Here is a 16,148-nt window from a genome sequence, read left to right as displayed (position 1 = left end):
TCATTCTTCATTAAAGAAAGTCCCTCAGAAGAGCCAAACTGTGTTCAGTATTCCACAACATATAGAGCCACCATCACTTTGTTTGGTGGGATCAATGGTTCGTCAGTTTCTTTCATTTTTATTCAGAACATAAAGCTTCAATGAATGTAGTATAACTGAGTGGCAAATTATTTTCAAAAGTATGCAATACCATCCGATAAAGCCAGCTTTTTCCTTATATGCGTACGAAGCAAGGCCTTGAGCAGAAAAGTTCAGTGCTATCCAATTAAACATGTCTTTATGACAATTGCCAAACAGAAAAAAGGAGCAGGCACAAAACCAAAGACACAGTGAGGGAAGATAAACCTATTCAAAACAGTACGCGGTACAAGGTGCAGTAAATTGACTGCACGCCATGAACCACTTTGCAATCACCGGGCAGTCTGTCACAGATATCCCACTTTTTGCCTCCCCAGTGGTACAGTGACATTTCTTCTCCAGTCAAGTTTCAGATACAATCCAACAGAAGCCAAAAGAGTCGACATTTCCACCAAGAACTTCCTTATGTTCCCCTGTCCCTGGTGACCCACATTCCCTCCTCCTGCCAAGCCTCTGCTTTCTTTTCTATCATATCTTTTCTACTTCTTACTTCAGCTCTACCCTTCTCCACTTTTTGTTGCGTATAATATCACCCTCGAGTGTCGGAGTACTGAGCCCAGGGTCTTACACCTCTGAGCTACAGTTAGATGCTCATCTAAATTCTGAATCTGCTCCGGTGTGTCTTTTTTACTCACAGTATCTCAGATTTGTTTTATGCTTTATGCCTTTAACTGAAAGCTTATTACTCGGTAATCCAACTAAGGATGCTTATGCATGCACTCAGCAGTCACCATGTCTTTAATCTGAAATTCCCAACATCTGCAGCATGGACCACTGCAGAGACGGGAGGATGTGGGAACCCTGCTGATTAACTGAATAAGCCGTCACAAAACTTCAAACCATTACAAGCAACAGACTAAAGCTTGATTTCAGTCTGAAATCCAATCATGGCTATACTATGAAATGCACCGCTTACATTAGACTGACATTGTCAACTAATACAGGTGCAACTCGACAAGCTGTCAATATATTGATCAGCGTGGCTCTTCTCAGAGTAGAACATGTGTCTCTAAGCCCCCTCAGCCCTCAGTCGTTCAGTCCATGACACAGTGTGTGTGTTTGATTCACTTATTAAAATATTTCTGCAATTACATCAAATTGTAATGGGATCCTCTAAATGCCTGTCGTGGTGCAAAAGCATAATCACCAAAGTGTAATCATTATCTTTATCCTCACATCTAAAATGACACTTGTGGTGCATTTTATTCAATGAATATTTATTCCAGAGATTGTTAAGGCAGTGAAAGAAATTAAGTAAACATCTTAAGCCTCACATCAGTAGATTGATAAGTGCAAACATCTGCTGTCATCAAATCCACAAATTATTGTTTTACATTCTAGTGGAGATCTCTGTCTCCAAAAAAAAAAAAAAAAACTTAATATGCCAGACTAATTTTCTGAGTAAATTATGCACAAAACAGTCGAATGTGTTCATTACATGGACCGGTGAAGACACTGTTTGAATGGTACTTTAGTCACGCACTAGGATGTTCAGATCAGATTTTGTTCGTGTTACTTGAATAACAACACGACAACCAGGATTTTAATAGGTTAGAAAATGTGAAAAGCAAACTATATTATATTGTTATTAACTGAAAAACCCTGTGCAAAGCTTAGCCAAAAGCAGAAATGTAACTGCATTGTCTAAAGAACGGACAAAAAAATGACATGTTTCAGCAAAAGGTTGTTAAAAAATTTGATCGTGGCACTTTCACTTCAGTTAGTAAACCTCAATTATAAAAACAAGTCGATCCAATCTCTAAGAATTTACATCAAACTGTTTTTCCAGTACGTTTGGTTCTATCTGGGAACCATCAGCCTGCCTGCTTCCTGTGAGTCTAGTAGATAACCAGGCAAGATTTTATCCATGTATGTAGAGACATGTTTGTTTCTTTTAATAATGAAGTTGCAATGATGAACTGCATCAAGGTGGTCTGAGTGGATGGTGGTCACTCAGCTCACAATACCAATCTATGGTTCAGGTTAGGCAACGAAAACACTTTGGAAACTGAAGAAGTTTCTTGGATGAGAAACGTTTTTCCCACGCTACGTCCAGATGAACAGAATCAACTTTGGCTAAGGTTACGAACAGAGATGGGCAGTAACGCGTTCTGATTACTTTTTTCAAGTAACGAGTAAAGTAAGGGATTACTGTTGCAAAAACGGTAATTAGATTACAGTTACTTTCCCGTAGGAACGCTGCGTTACTGCGTTACTAAAACCGTGATTTTTTTGCGAGAGTGTCTCATGACAGTGACATAGCAAGTGCAACGTTAGTGACAACAGCTGTGTGCAGAGCAACAATGGATAACATATCGAGTGCGGGAGAGAGTATGAGCGTGCAGCGTTTAAAGCGTGGAAGTACTGACCTTACTTTGAGTTTATTCCATAAAAATTGACAAAAACATTAGCGTCTGTTATGCGTGGGAAGAAAACATTTTTACAGCAAAAAAAACCCCAAAAAAACCCTAAACAAGCACCGAGTGCGCTACTACGTTATGGGAAATTCACAGAGGAACTGCCGTATCCTTCCACTGACCGCTGCGGCACACCTGCACCAGGGTAAACCTCCGCCTACCCTACTCCTGCTTTACAGGTGAAAATAGAGCAACAGGACCGCTAGTCTTTGACTTTATTTATTTTCTGCTGTGTTTTACTTGCATCTATTTGAAAGACTGAGTGTAAACACACACAAAAAAATATTTTATTTTATGTGCTGGAATGTGCAGAAAATAGGTTTAAATGTTAAACAAATTTCTTCAAGTCAGTGAATGTTGCATATAATTACATTCTTGCTTTATGCATAAAGTTAAAAGATTAAAACTAATAAAACAAGTTTTAAAAAGAGACGTTTCCATTTGATTACATTTTGTATGATGGATTATGCAGAAAAAGTAGAATTGGGCTGAAAGATCGATCGCTTTATCACCTATTCAGGTTGTAAATATTGTTTTTAAAAAGTAACTAAGTAATTAATTACTTTTGAAAATAAGTAATCAGTAAAGTAACAGGATTACTTTTTTGGGGAAGTAATCAGTAATTACGTTTTTCAAGTAACTTGACCAACACTGGTTACGAACGGACTGTGGTTTTAAACAAAAGTAAATAACACTTTGTTTCTCAAGTAACGTGAGCTTTGTTTGTTTCTCCTCTGGTCTTTCCCTGACCTTAACCAAGCACCCTGATGACCAATCCATAAAGTTATCAGCAGTTATATCGGTGGAAGCACGCCATGTCATCAGCACACTACTGATCCATTAGTATTCAGCTGTATGCTTATAAATGTTTACTTCAAGTGACATTTTAGCTGCGTGGAAACATAATTGCACAGATAAAGTAAAACAAACAGTCTGAGCTTAAAAACTTCAGCACTCTTTGAAATACTTTTGCTCACCAACAGTTAAATGGACAGACTGAACCATCACTGGTTTCCATCAACACTGCGACAATTAGCCGCCCAGAGAGTGTGATTTACTGGCTAACAAGCCAAGAAAACACAAAATCAATCACTCTTGTTCGAAGCCAAATGAGAATTCTGCTGGGACTTCTGACCTGTGCGTAAATAAATGCTGCTACCTGTCTAAAGTCACTGTGGTCAAGCATCTGAGGACTAATATGGTTGCCAAGTGATATCTTAAAGCCGCACACCGTCTGTTGGGTTTATCCGTTAAGTCTTTGAATAATTACTCTCCACTGAAGGCTGACAGTGATTAAAACGCTATCATTGTAACATCTAAATACGTTTCATGAGGTGACTTTGACTTAAAAGCTTGGGCAAAGAGTTGTGCCAAAGGGCCAGGCTTGCGTACTCACCAGAGCAAAGCGGCAATGAATAATTCAAATGCACAATTCTCTATTAAAGCCGTGAAGGTGGCAGAGGTGATTTGTGTTTTGAGAATTATCGGTCAGCTTTTTATTTTTATTTTTTTCTCAAATACTGGGTATGAATCATACAGAGCATCCCATCATGCAGCAAAGCACACTTTAATATTTAAGATAGCCGTGAAAGATTCTGAGGGCTGAGCTGGATTACGTGTGGAGAAAAAAAGGAAAACATGTATGTTTTCATATTTTGCCTAAATGTTATCTACAGAACGAGGAGACAGATGAGATTTTGGAACAATGTACAATGACTCTTTTGATGGGACAAGCTGAATATTTAGACTACATTTCAGATCAGCCCATCGCTTCTTTATCTCTTCGCTTGCTCATTTACTTTCTTTCTGCTTCTTCCTTCATATTTTCTTTTTGTCAGTACACGTCACCGTATTTTGAAAGGTCTTTATTGTGCTTACACATTCTCAGTGAAGCCTCGTGTGGAAAGAAAAGACAGCTGATCTGTAATGGAAGAGTAAATAAAGAAAAATAAACAAACTCAGGGTGGAAAAATAATTGAAGCCTGTGAATTCCAGTTGATAATGACAGACACAGATCTCAACAGCAACTTTTTCATTCAAAATATATTGCGATATGCTTTTGATTACATTGTTATTATGCTATTTTTGTGATTGAAAAGTAATAAATAAATGCAGCTTCCAGCCTATAAGCACTGATAAAGGTCAGCGCTTGCAGGCTGAGCTGCGAGGAGAAGAAATATTATACGAGTGTCTGTCTTATCTCAGCAGAAAAAAAAGAATGTCAAAAATCTCAATAATTGGAAGGCCCGAATTACTTTCTAAAATTGCACATGCCTGTTGGTTAAGCAAGAATGCAACTAATTATTATTGAAAACATTTTCTTTTCATTAGCAATTCATCTGCCAGTGACTCAGGCCGACCGACTCGGAAAGAATGCAGTGAACAGTGGAAAGGCTCATAACAGTTTCCCATAAGACTAAATGGATGGATTTCAGTGGGGAATTTCCCTCACTAACTGTCCAGCTGCTTCAATATATTAATTCACTGGCATAAAGAAATTAAATAAGAAGCTCTAACTAGAAATTGTTTGGCATTTTTGCTTACTGCATATGTTTTATTTCCCTTAACTCCACATTGAAGCTTCTAATTGAAACATACAAAACCCAAATTAGATGGGAACTATAATCACAGTCATGCTCATCGTTGTGGTTACTGGTTCATTGGAAACCCTTCAGATTAGGGAAAACAAAAGACTACTTGTAGAGGTACAGAATCAGGGCAGCTGATGTAACTCGAGTACATGAAACTGATATTACATACATCTATTGGGCCACCTAACTGGATGTGCTTTTACACTTATGCTCTTTACAGTATTGCAAATATTGCCTAATATGTGCTCTAAATGCCTTTCTGCTGCTCTTAAATGTAACATCTGACACAAAATTACATAAACTATAACTGAATTCCACATCATCCACAGCCTCGGGTACAGTACAGATGAGGTGGTATAAAAATCCTTCAAGAAAATGCTGTTACTAAATGAACTAAACCTTTAACCTGTCAAATATCATTATGTCACAGCCCAAATAACACACATCTACCACTGTGTCCAGCAGCAGTGAGAGGGCAAATCTGGAAATTACAACATTGCCTTTGCTAATTTTCATCTAGCAAAATAACGTCACAACATATTTGTAAAACCTTAATAAAAACAATACATTTCTATGATTTTGAGATTTCATACATAAACACTGTTCGAGTGTGAGGAATAAACAAATCAGCAAAAATGATGGATTTCGGGGGTAAGATTTATTTACTGCAAAACAATGTAAAAACAGCTGTATAATGATGTTGTTTAGTACACAGGCCTTTTCCACACCCTTAACAAATTTGACATTTCAAAGACCTCCAGCAATATAATACCGTTTGTGTAGCTGCAGTTTTGCTGCTCTCTCTTTTTTCACTTTGGTGTCTAAAAAGATGTGCTCACACACTGAATGTAAGAGGTAAGTACAAATAAGCACATCAGTGACACAGAAACCCTTGTTTGTCTCCCTGACCTCTGCAGGTTTAGCTATAAAAGGCAAAGCAAACTAAAAGAAGAGTTTTGGACCTGGTGATTTTTTGGGGTAAGCCACAATGTTCCTCACGTCGGTTTCTGACCTTTACAAGAAGATTCTCAACAAGCTGTCTATGTCTTTGTCATCTGGTGTAAAGAAGTTTAGAAAGGACAGGTGGCATAAATCAAATCAGAGTGTGCAGACTTTTTGCCATGTGCAGTGTTTGTGAGGAATAAAGGGTTGCTGATTTGACAGGCCTGCTGCACAGAATGAGTCAGAACACAGATTGGATCTTAAAGATCTGATTCCTGAGAATTAGTGATGACATTTTCAAGGTTTCATTGTTAAAAAGTCTAGCTTTGTATTCCTGTTGGCAAAACCATACAGAGTCGCTGAGTGAAGGATTTAATGTGCTCCATCATACAAACAAACATATCCTGTAAAAGGCCAATTGGATAGTGGAGAGCACACTAGCATGTAGTGCTAATGAAATTTCTATGCTAATTTAGGTTAATTTCAAATTAATTTACAAACCCATCAGACTGAATAACACAAATGTGATATTCGTTTTACTAATGTTAATGTTACGAATGGCTTGAGTTGTTTAAAGCAATCTTACCTATACAGTATGTGCTATGGAAAGATACATGTGTATTTTAAAAACAAATTGGCATATATTCTTAGTTTTAATTTTCTCCTCTTTAGAGTTAGTTATTATTCTTGGCAACTGTTGTTGTCATTAAGGCAACATATCTTTCTAAGAATGGCTGTTCTTAATGAACTTACAGGAATCCTGCAGTTTTCATGTATATAAAAAAAAAACAGTCCTGGATTTCTGGATCAGAGTGTGTATGTATGTAGCCTTTTCTCATAAAATGAAATTCTTTAATATTTTGTTATCTGGCTTTAGTGGGATCATTGTGATGCATGATCCCTTTTGTCAAAGCTCCAACTCATAAAGTGTCCTGTGGCATCAGTAATAACTCCTCCCGTATGGATCCTTTTAAAGAACTTGTAGTGAAGATGGCCAATTACAAGCCAAACCACGATATTTTCAAAAAGCTAACCAAGTCATCACTGCTACCCAAACCTAAACTAAAATAATGTAAGTAAGAAATATGTAAGTGAAAAGTATTGAGTTAACAGTTACCAAGTTAAAGCTCTTGAATGATACACGCACCAGATTCCTTTATATTTGTGTGTGTACGTATTTAAAGCCTGCTGTGAAGGCTTGTTTCCTTTCATTGTAGTTTCGACTTTGAGTTTAAACCAAAGTCATCACCCAGCGCTGGAAAAAAAGGATACACTCCTGAAAGTGCGATTCAATTTAGATAAAAGCCACCACTACACGCTGTCCCTTGCTTGTAGTGCGCTCTAACATGTTTTTATTTGTTCAACCAAAAACCAATAAAGGCCGTCCTGGAAGTGCCCTTTAAATGCAATCATACAGATATGTTACATTTATAGCTGCATTTAATGCAGAGATATTTTCTTTATAACCAAAAGGCTGCAAGTTTCAAACATGTGTGAGACTTTAGACACAGACCAGTTATCCTGTGGCCTCACGCAATAGTGTGGATCAGATGGAGGCATTTCCTGTATGTAACAATGGTTGGAGGATGCAAATCCAGTCATCATCCTCTTGTTTGACTACATTATCCTCCTAGGACCTGGCATCCACATATGTGGACATCACATTTTGGGTTATTTAGACCAAAATACTAAATTTTACTCTACAAGCGCCTGATATCCACTTACGAGGACATTATACTGCTACTGTTCTATCAGAATTTTAAACGAATATCCTCATAAGTGGCTCTCATTTTTCTTAGAAACAAAAATTAGGTAAAAAAAAAAAATTGGTAATTCTTTGTTTTTACATTCATCCGGTCCCAATTTGCCCAAATACCAAAGACAAATTAAAAATGCATGCCATGGAAGAGTTCGGGTCTTAGGAGATTAAGCTAAAAGTAAAGGTTTCTTAGTGTGAGAGAAACATATTCCACTTTGATCAGACATGCTTCAGTATTAAAAGTGTATTATTTATATGCTATAAATTCTGCACGCAGCTCCAGGACTGAGACAAAGCTGCTCCTCACCCATTCCCAAGTTAGCTTTTGTCAACTTCAAGTGTTTTTCACAACACATACTTAAGAATTCACGTGAAGTGCTTCTGGAGTGAGGCGCTGCGGCACAACCTGACTGTGGATAAATTGAACTTCCAATTGTTAATGGGGCTAATTATCGCGGCTTTGATTGCTTTTCAAGTGCGACAGTTTTATGATATATTACTGTCGTCCCACTTAACAAAAGCTAAGTGCAGTGCAATGAGTGACAGGATGTATTGCTGTGCTGTCAAGGCTGCACTTAGCAGGTGTCACGGTGCTTTCACCGTCACCAATTGATTTGGGAGGATACAGCAGGGATCAATGAAGGGGTCCTGTCACTCCTTTTATTTAGTCCATCTTTTACTCATAGTTTCACACACACTCATACTCAGAGTGGCCTTTCTACCTTTACTTTTAGTGCACTCAGGATTTAGTTCTGAGCTTTTTTTTGTATGTGCTTGTGTGTATATCCGTTAAGCCCAGTCACGCCACACCACAGAAAAACAGCTACCGCATAACGTGTTTGAACTTGCGTCTTTCAGCGTGGAGGTTAAGCGAAGTTTAGCAATAATGAGGGTTGAATAAAATTTTCCATCTCACCAAGAAAAAAGGGAGTTGAAAAAAAGCAACTCATCTCGACTTGTCTGTTTTGCAATCTGACAGTTGGCGCACAATAGCAGGTGTGCTTTATGGCAACACTGATTGCATGCTATCAACAGCCTAATGGGAATTTATAGAAGTATCTGCAATCTTCTCTATATGCAGCAGGCATCTCACACAATGTTTCAGGGAGGAGTGAGAGAGAAATAGCCCCAGAAATATCCACAATTTTACATCCGCATTTTGATTTTACCTGGGAACGCTACCATAGAGAAAATCTTCCCTCCTAGTCAGAATCCAGTGGGACAAAAAGTATTTTTAGCTAGATTGTTGATTTTCACTCTAATTGAGCCAGAAAAAGTCATCCCTTTCTTTTACAGCAAGTCTGAGGTGAATCTGCACCCATCTTAAAATTATTCGAGCAACTCAGACAGATAAACAAGCACTGCCTATGTGCACACTACCTATAAAAGCCATTCCTTCTTGCCCTCTTCCTTCTGTACAATCTTGATTGGTTGGTGCATGCGTTTCCCAGTAATAGTTTTTATCTAATCTAAATGCAATTTAAAATGGCTATATTGCCTCTGACGAACCTATTACCGGCAGTTAGTGGCGCGTGACTGCACGATGTAAGCAGATTCCTGTTTGCTTTCACTTTTAGATGTTGAACACAGCTTTTTTGTATTTTTTGGGCTTAGAAACCTTAACTATGTACACGAGGCCTGTAAGGCTTTAGAGTGCTCCAGAGATTTCAGAGGTGTGGCTCTGGAATATTATTTCCAGACAACAGGGATATAAAGAGGATAAAACAATGGGTGTTTGTCTGTTGAAATGCAAACTTGTGACACCAGCATATGGGACTAACTAGCTTTGTGTCTACGGATAACTGGTAATCCCGAGCTCCAGCATAAGACAAACAGCTATCCTGCAGGCTCACAGGCCACTCAAGACTAAAACAACTAAAAGTGCCTTCTTGCAACAGCAGGAAGCCACTATTTTATTCCACAAGATCCTTTTGTGGTCTCATAAGGAAATGTCAGTAAACACTTTCACTTACTATTCAGGAGCACAGTTTAAAGGTACTTTACTTGAGTGTTCCCATGTTGCTTTCTAGCTTAAGGTTAAATTATACACTGCATTTATTTTTATAGAAATACCTGTTAAGTGTGACAGAGAGTTGTTTTTGAGCAGTAATATTTTGCACTGAAAGAATCAATATGCAACAACATCAGGAAGAAGGAAGAAATACCAAGGGCTCAGCGAAGAGCTTTAGAAGATGTGGAGGGTGAAGGTAACAGTGGTCCACAGGGACTCTCCACCATTTGACCTTAGAACTGAAGAAGCTTCTCGGATGAGAGGTGAAACGTCTTCAAGTAACTTAAAGAAGTCCAGACGCTTTTCTTTGCAAGCTCCTTTGACTACGATGACCTGGATGACTGAGAACCTTCACAGACAGTGGTCCCAGTGGTAATCGGAGCACTAGGTGCGGTGACTCCCAAACTAGGCGAGTGGCTCCAGCAGATCCCAGATGAACAATATCTGAGATCTCTGTCCAGAAGAGCGCAGTCCTAAGAACAGCTAAGATACTGTGCAGGACCTGATCCCAGGCCTCTGGTAGAGGACCCGAGCTTGAAGGATAGACAGATTCTTATATTCTCATATATTCTGTTAGCTTTCCCTCAATACATTTTTTGCATCACATCCTGAATGCAAAAGTGAAATATGGCACATATATTTCAGCATTAATAATAATGAATACTCTAGAGATTTCTGTGGCTGGCACAAGTACCGATACCTTAGCACCCATGGAGCTACTTACCTTGCTAATCCTAGTCATGTTTCTTGCTATAATCCTTGGAAAAACAGGCACAGTTTTTAGTTTCTAAAGCCAAGAACAATGCTGCTCCTTCATTTTCATGTCCTTTACACACAAAATAAAGGCTAATGATGCAAATTCATGCTTCAGCATGTGAATAATAGCACATTTGGAGTTATTAAATGCATACTGACTAATATTTTGCAGCCCTCTCAATTTGAAGAAAAAAAAAGATCCTGATTTTCTGTTATTAATGTAATTACCATTTAGTGATAAAAGCTACTTGCAAGGTAGCTTTGTCTCCTGCCTAAAAATTACAACCAATTTCAGATGTCATATCTGACGAGGGTATCAGTGTACCATCCTAAAATTTTCTAAGGAGCCGTTTCCTTGTTTTGCTTCAGTCTCTCACCTGTTTTTAAGATTAGGTTTAAAACTGTCCTTTCTGATAAAGCTTATAGTTCGGGCTGGGCCAGGTGACCTTGAACCCTCCTTGATTATGCTACTACAGACTTTGCTTTGCTGGACTTCCCATGACCCACTAAAATCACATCTTTCCACTACCTCTGTGTGTCACTGTGTTTTTATCAATAATGGTTGTCGGTGATTTTCTGATTTATTCGGATAACTAGTTCCTGTCTGTTGATTATCATGATTACGCTTAGTTATGCCTCATTCCCCACCTGTCTCCACCTTCTTTATCAGCCCCAGTGTGTATAAATAGCCATGTCTACGTGTCTTATTTTACTCCTCCTAAATCTTTTTAATGTTTTTTTGTTTGTTTTTTGGACTGAGCCATACTTTGTTTATGCTGGGTATTGTTTGTTATTAAAATTCACCCAAATAGTCTTGTTTTGTTGTGTTTTATTTTTTCTAGTTTGTGTGCAGGCTTGTGCAGCATTTGGGTCATCCTCTATACCAGGGGTGTCGAACTCCAGGCCTCGAGGGCCGGTGTCCTGCAGGTTTTAGATGTAACCCTGGATCAACACACCTGAATCAAATGATCAGTTCATTACCAGGCTTCTGGAGAACTTCAAGACATGTTGAGGAGGTAATTTAGTCATTTAAATCAGCTGTGTTGGATCAAGGACACATCTAAAACCTGCAGGATACCGGCCCTCGAGGCCTGGAGTTCGACACCTGTGCTCTATACCCTTCAGCATTAACAGCATCTTCATATAGTAATTCTGAATGTCATTACATTTTGTGTTTTCCCCAGACCTCCCAGCTGGCTTCAGGCCCTTCCTGAGCCTGACTCTGCTGGAGGTCTCTTCGTGTTAAAAGGAAGTTCTTCCTTCCCACCATCCCCGAGCAGTCACCCATAGTAATTTGTTGGGGATTTCTCTCAAATATCTGTAACATCTTTACCCTCTAGTAAAAAAGGTGACAGTTGTGAATTTTTTAAGTGACCTTTTCAGGGTCAAGCTGGGTAGTTTTCATTAAAAAAAGGTCAAATTATACATAATTATGACCCAGAAAATTAAATCAATCTATAAAAGTTTCCTTTTATACATTAACCAGATGGCTTCTGCAAAACTGTTCAGAATTAATGTGCTGGCAATGTTCCGTGTTAGCATCATACCAACAGAATGACTTTATAATAGGATTTTATGCCCAAGGAGGCAATAAAGCCTAATGAGGAACAGTAGTCCTCGAAAGCAAAAATGATCATTTGCTAACAACAATAGTGCCACGATCCTCGGTCTGAGCGTGCTCACTATGAAAAATTATCTGTGTCATAGGTGTCCTTTTTTTCTGCTCTTGCTCTTGACGAAGGCGGTCGCACTTTTCTCCTCTCCCTTAGCTTCCCTGCTTAGCCTCTTATGTCCTTGTCTAGTCTCGTGTTTTTTGTATTATTTTTCCCTGGAACACTCTCTCACAGTCTGTTCTCTAAAACCTAAAAGAGGAATTATGGATTGGATCAACTGGTCCCTAAATGCAATTGACACCCCTTTCTCAACGAGAAGTTTGGCCTCAGCCTGAGTGCTGAAGATATCTACCTATTCGGAACCATGGTAACAGGGTTCTGGCTGATCGGAGCTGGCTTGGCCCTGACTTATCGAAGAATTAAGAAAGCGGAACCAGCTGTTCAAACCCCCACAAGGTTGCCCGCTGGGATTGAAACGATGGGAAGAGGCGTGAGTTTCTCAAAATGGGCTCATTGAGCACAAGAATGACAACATCACAGAGCGCAAGTTTGATAACATCATGGAGAAGCTGACGGCTCCCCAACGGGAGATTGAGAGACCAGTGTTGGACTGTTAGAACAGCTTTGAAATTCATATGAGTTGTCCGCACTAAAGTAAAAAGCACCATCACTTCATGCAGATAGCCTTTCGGCGCCAGCTGCGGTCTCAAGGCTGGAGCCGAACAAAAACACCCTGATAACAACTGTGTTAGTCTGTTCCTTCCCATTCCATGCAAGGCCACCTGGGTTGGCTGGAAGACTGTTTACTTAGCCTAGCAGGGCGAAGGACTCTGTCTCAGCTGAACTCTGGACACGCACACACATACATATACACTGATATGCACACACTCATCCCCCCTCCCTTTCCAAACGCCTTTGATGCTTGTTCCCTCCTGGGAACACGGCGGATCTGAGCCCGCGCTGGAATGGTAGCGCTGGGCAGGATGGCTGCTGTGTTTGCGTCGGATTACTCCTCACCCCCCACCCGACCCTGTGGCTTGTTACGTGCTCCATAATGTTGTGCTGTGGACATTTATGTGCTTTTTTGTGCAGAGGAGATTTTTGTTTCCTGTTCTCATGCTGTCCTCTCACAGAAGCCCAGCATGAGTAGAGGTCTCTTTTTTTCCTCTTGTACTTTCCCATTGAAGTGTATATTTCAGTGGGTTTTTTTCTCTTGTACTTTCCCATTGAAGTGTATATTTCAGTGGGTTTTTTTCTGTAACACTACCGATCTCCGACCTGTATCCCCATGTGATGTATGTGTTGTGTGTGTAAGGTCGGGGGTCCCATTTCACTGCAGGGCAACCTGCATGTGGCAAATAAGGCCTTGATTGATTGATTGATTGATTGATTGACTGATTGATGTGTTCACTGCTCAAGTGAGTTTTCAAAAAAATGTCAAAAAATCATTTAGTCAGCCAAAAAAGTTAGACTCACCCGAGACGAGGCATGTTTCCTCGCATTCTTCCAAAGTCTCAAAATTGTTCTGGTTTCCCCCGCAGCCTCCATATTCGAAGAGTTCACAGCGTCCGGAGTCGACATTGAAGTAGTATCTGTCCTTTATGGCCCTGCACGGCCCCGGCTCGTCCTTCAAGGCACATAACTCACTGAAGATGACGGGTTCAGCTGGCACTCCATGTGCTGTGGCGGGACAAGAACACAACTTTTAGTGCTCAGCTTCTTTTGGCATCCAGTAAAATGGATTTTTTTTTTTTGTGAGGAAAGAAATTAGGTCACAACATCAAACTCTAACCTCAGGCTTTGAGATAAGGTAAAGTTGCATGGCAGTATAATTTTTAAAAGACTTTCGTGTAAACGGCTGACAGTCAGCTTTCAGCCGTTTACACTTTAGACACAAGAACAGCGCGCCGTGTGACCTGACAAAATAATTAGAAATATGCAAATATTTAGTCAGAAAAGCTACTCCCATATTTTATTTTTATGCAATAACTTAAAATAAAACTTCTACTTTTGTCATACTTTTTTTTGGGCTTGCACTGAAAATATGGAAGCACCAGCAACCAGCAAAACTCCCCTGCGACATAAAAGCAGATCAGATCCAGGTAGGTGGCCGCTGGAGGGAAAGACTGAGTGAAGGCAGCACACAGCGTGCGCTGCCCAGCATGGTGCACACGGCGATGGCTTGGACTGCAGCACATCAAATTATTTATTGCACAAACTGCGAGACCGGATCATTAGAGTGTTAAATAACCGGGCCTGTTGAGGTGAACTTTTTTGATCACTAGGCGGTTGAGGTCACAACTTTTAAGATCAGTGGACAATGGAGCTTTGCACAGCGTTCTCTAATGTCATTAATATTTATAAAAGCTGGCTTTGTCAGATCCATGCAAAAAAGGTGACACGAAACCCTCTGAGCTCTACTAACCACCGTTGCGAATGTTAAATCACTGTCTCTGTGTGCTGCTGGGAAATAGCTTTCTCTGTCCTCATCCCTGCTGTTTTTAGGTCAGGTCTCTGTTATGCTCGCCTGCAGCAGTGCAGTTACTTCAAAACCCACTGAGATCTCTTTAGTTTGTTGAATATCTGTCCAAAAGGGGTTTGCAGATGGTCAAAGCTTGAACCACAGCATTTAAAAATGTCGTTATGGATTCTGCCCATGCTAATGTAATAAATAAATCGATGTGTTGCAATCTCTCACTCAGTGTTTCCTACCTTCCCTGCTTTTTTCACGTACGAGCAGAGAGGAGTGATTTTTGAAACCTGGGAGTGTGAATCAATACTCGCACAATCCAGCACAATGAATAAATATAATATCGCAAATGCACACAGACAAAAAAAAAATTGATTGCTTTTGCTATGGATCCCCAGTAAGTGGTGGTGCTCAACTGCAGAGAAGGTCTGAGGTAAATATAGCCACATTTGTCACTCATTGTTATTTTCACTGTCATTCTCAGGACTTGTCCTAGATCTGCTTTGGCTAGATTAGCAAGTCACATTGTGAGGCAAAAATTCCAAGAATACTGGTTAAGTTCTGAGTTCTCTAGAGACATTTTCACACATGCAATGCAACCCAAAACTATTTCCTGCTGGAGCTGCATGTGAGCGCTCAAAATTTCCAGTGCCTATGCCATTTTCACTTCTGCCTCTGCTTCTGGGGTAAAGTCCCAGTCTTCCTCCATTTACTCAGATGCTTAAGGCAAGCAAGTATTAATGGCTTACTTAAAAATAAGACAAAAGAAAATCCTAAGTAAAGTGAAGACAAGTGTTAAAACAACCAAAAATGCACAAGAAAGATCTTTTTTACAGCTTATCAAACTGAGGGCCATCTCCTGCGGGCTGCAGGCAAAGAGGCATGGTAGAAGCAGGATAGATCACCGGTCCATCACAAGAAGAACACAGTCAGACAACTACAAATTCTGCTGTTCTACTACAAAACAAGCAAATGGGGGGGTGGAATCAGAGTGGAATTATAGAAAGGCCTCTCCTGGCTGGAGGGCTTAAACCAGGAACCTTCTTCCAGTAAAGTGACACTGTTAACTCCTGCATCACTGTACCAGCATACACAAGGAACAGAACTGAATTCATAAGATTTGAAGGCTATATAATGTATCTAGTAATATATATATTGATGTTTAAAAAAATCACCCACTTTAGATTTTTGCAGCTGGGATGAAAAAACAAGGTTTGTTTTCTGAAAGCTACAGAGTTTCATCAAAACAGGTCCTCTAATGGGACCTACCCTAACCCCTCTCCGATCAGCACAGCAGTCAACAAACAGTCACTCTGCCAGGAAAGGTAATGAGGGCAGCAGCTCATCCTTTCAGCCTGTCCTCCTCCTTTACCTGTCCAATTCTAGCTTGCATCCAGCCATTGGGGATACCAATCAGATATTCCCAATCTCCTTCTTTCCAGCCGAACTGT

The 16,148-nt window shown here is 39.9% G+C and overlaps 1 protein-coding gene and 1 long non-coding RNA gene across 4 annotated transcripts in view; both read right to left on the bottom strand.

The window, feature by feature from the left end:
- LOC146501053 (carboxypeptidase inhibitor SmCI-like) overlaps positions 1-16,148 on the bottom strand; it is a 45,535-nt gene that overhangs the window by 10,778 nt on the left and 18,609 nt on the right. For all 3 annotated transcript variants that reach the window (XM_085136669.1, XM_085136671.1, XM_085136670.1), the window contains exon 2: positions 13,704-13,907. In XM_085136669.1, the coding sequence (XP_084992795.1) occupies positions 13,704-13,907 (204 nt within the window). The remainder of the gene's footprint in view (positions 1-13,703; positions 13,908-16,148) is intronic.
- LOC146501054 (uncharacterized) lies at positions 876-13,697 on the bottom strand. Its single transcript, XR_014870003.1, has 2 exons — positions 3,370-13,697; positions 876-3,319 (listed from the first exon to the last, which is right to left on the bottom strand). It is a non-coding gene; the product is annotated as an uncharacterized LOC146501054 (long non-coding RNA).

Source organism: Neolamprologus multifasciatus, chromosome 16, assembly GCF_963576455.1.
Source record: "Neolamprologus multifasciatus chromosome 16, fNeoMul1.2, whole genome shotgun sequence".
NCBI lineage: Eukaryota > Metazoa > Chordata > Actinopteri > Cichliformes > Cichlidae > Neolamprologus > Neolamprologus multifasciatus.
Note: the sequence above shows the minus strand (reverse complement) of the source record. Positions and strands in the feature narration are given on the sequence as shown.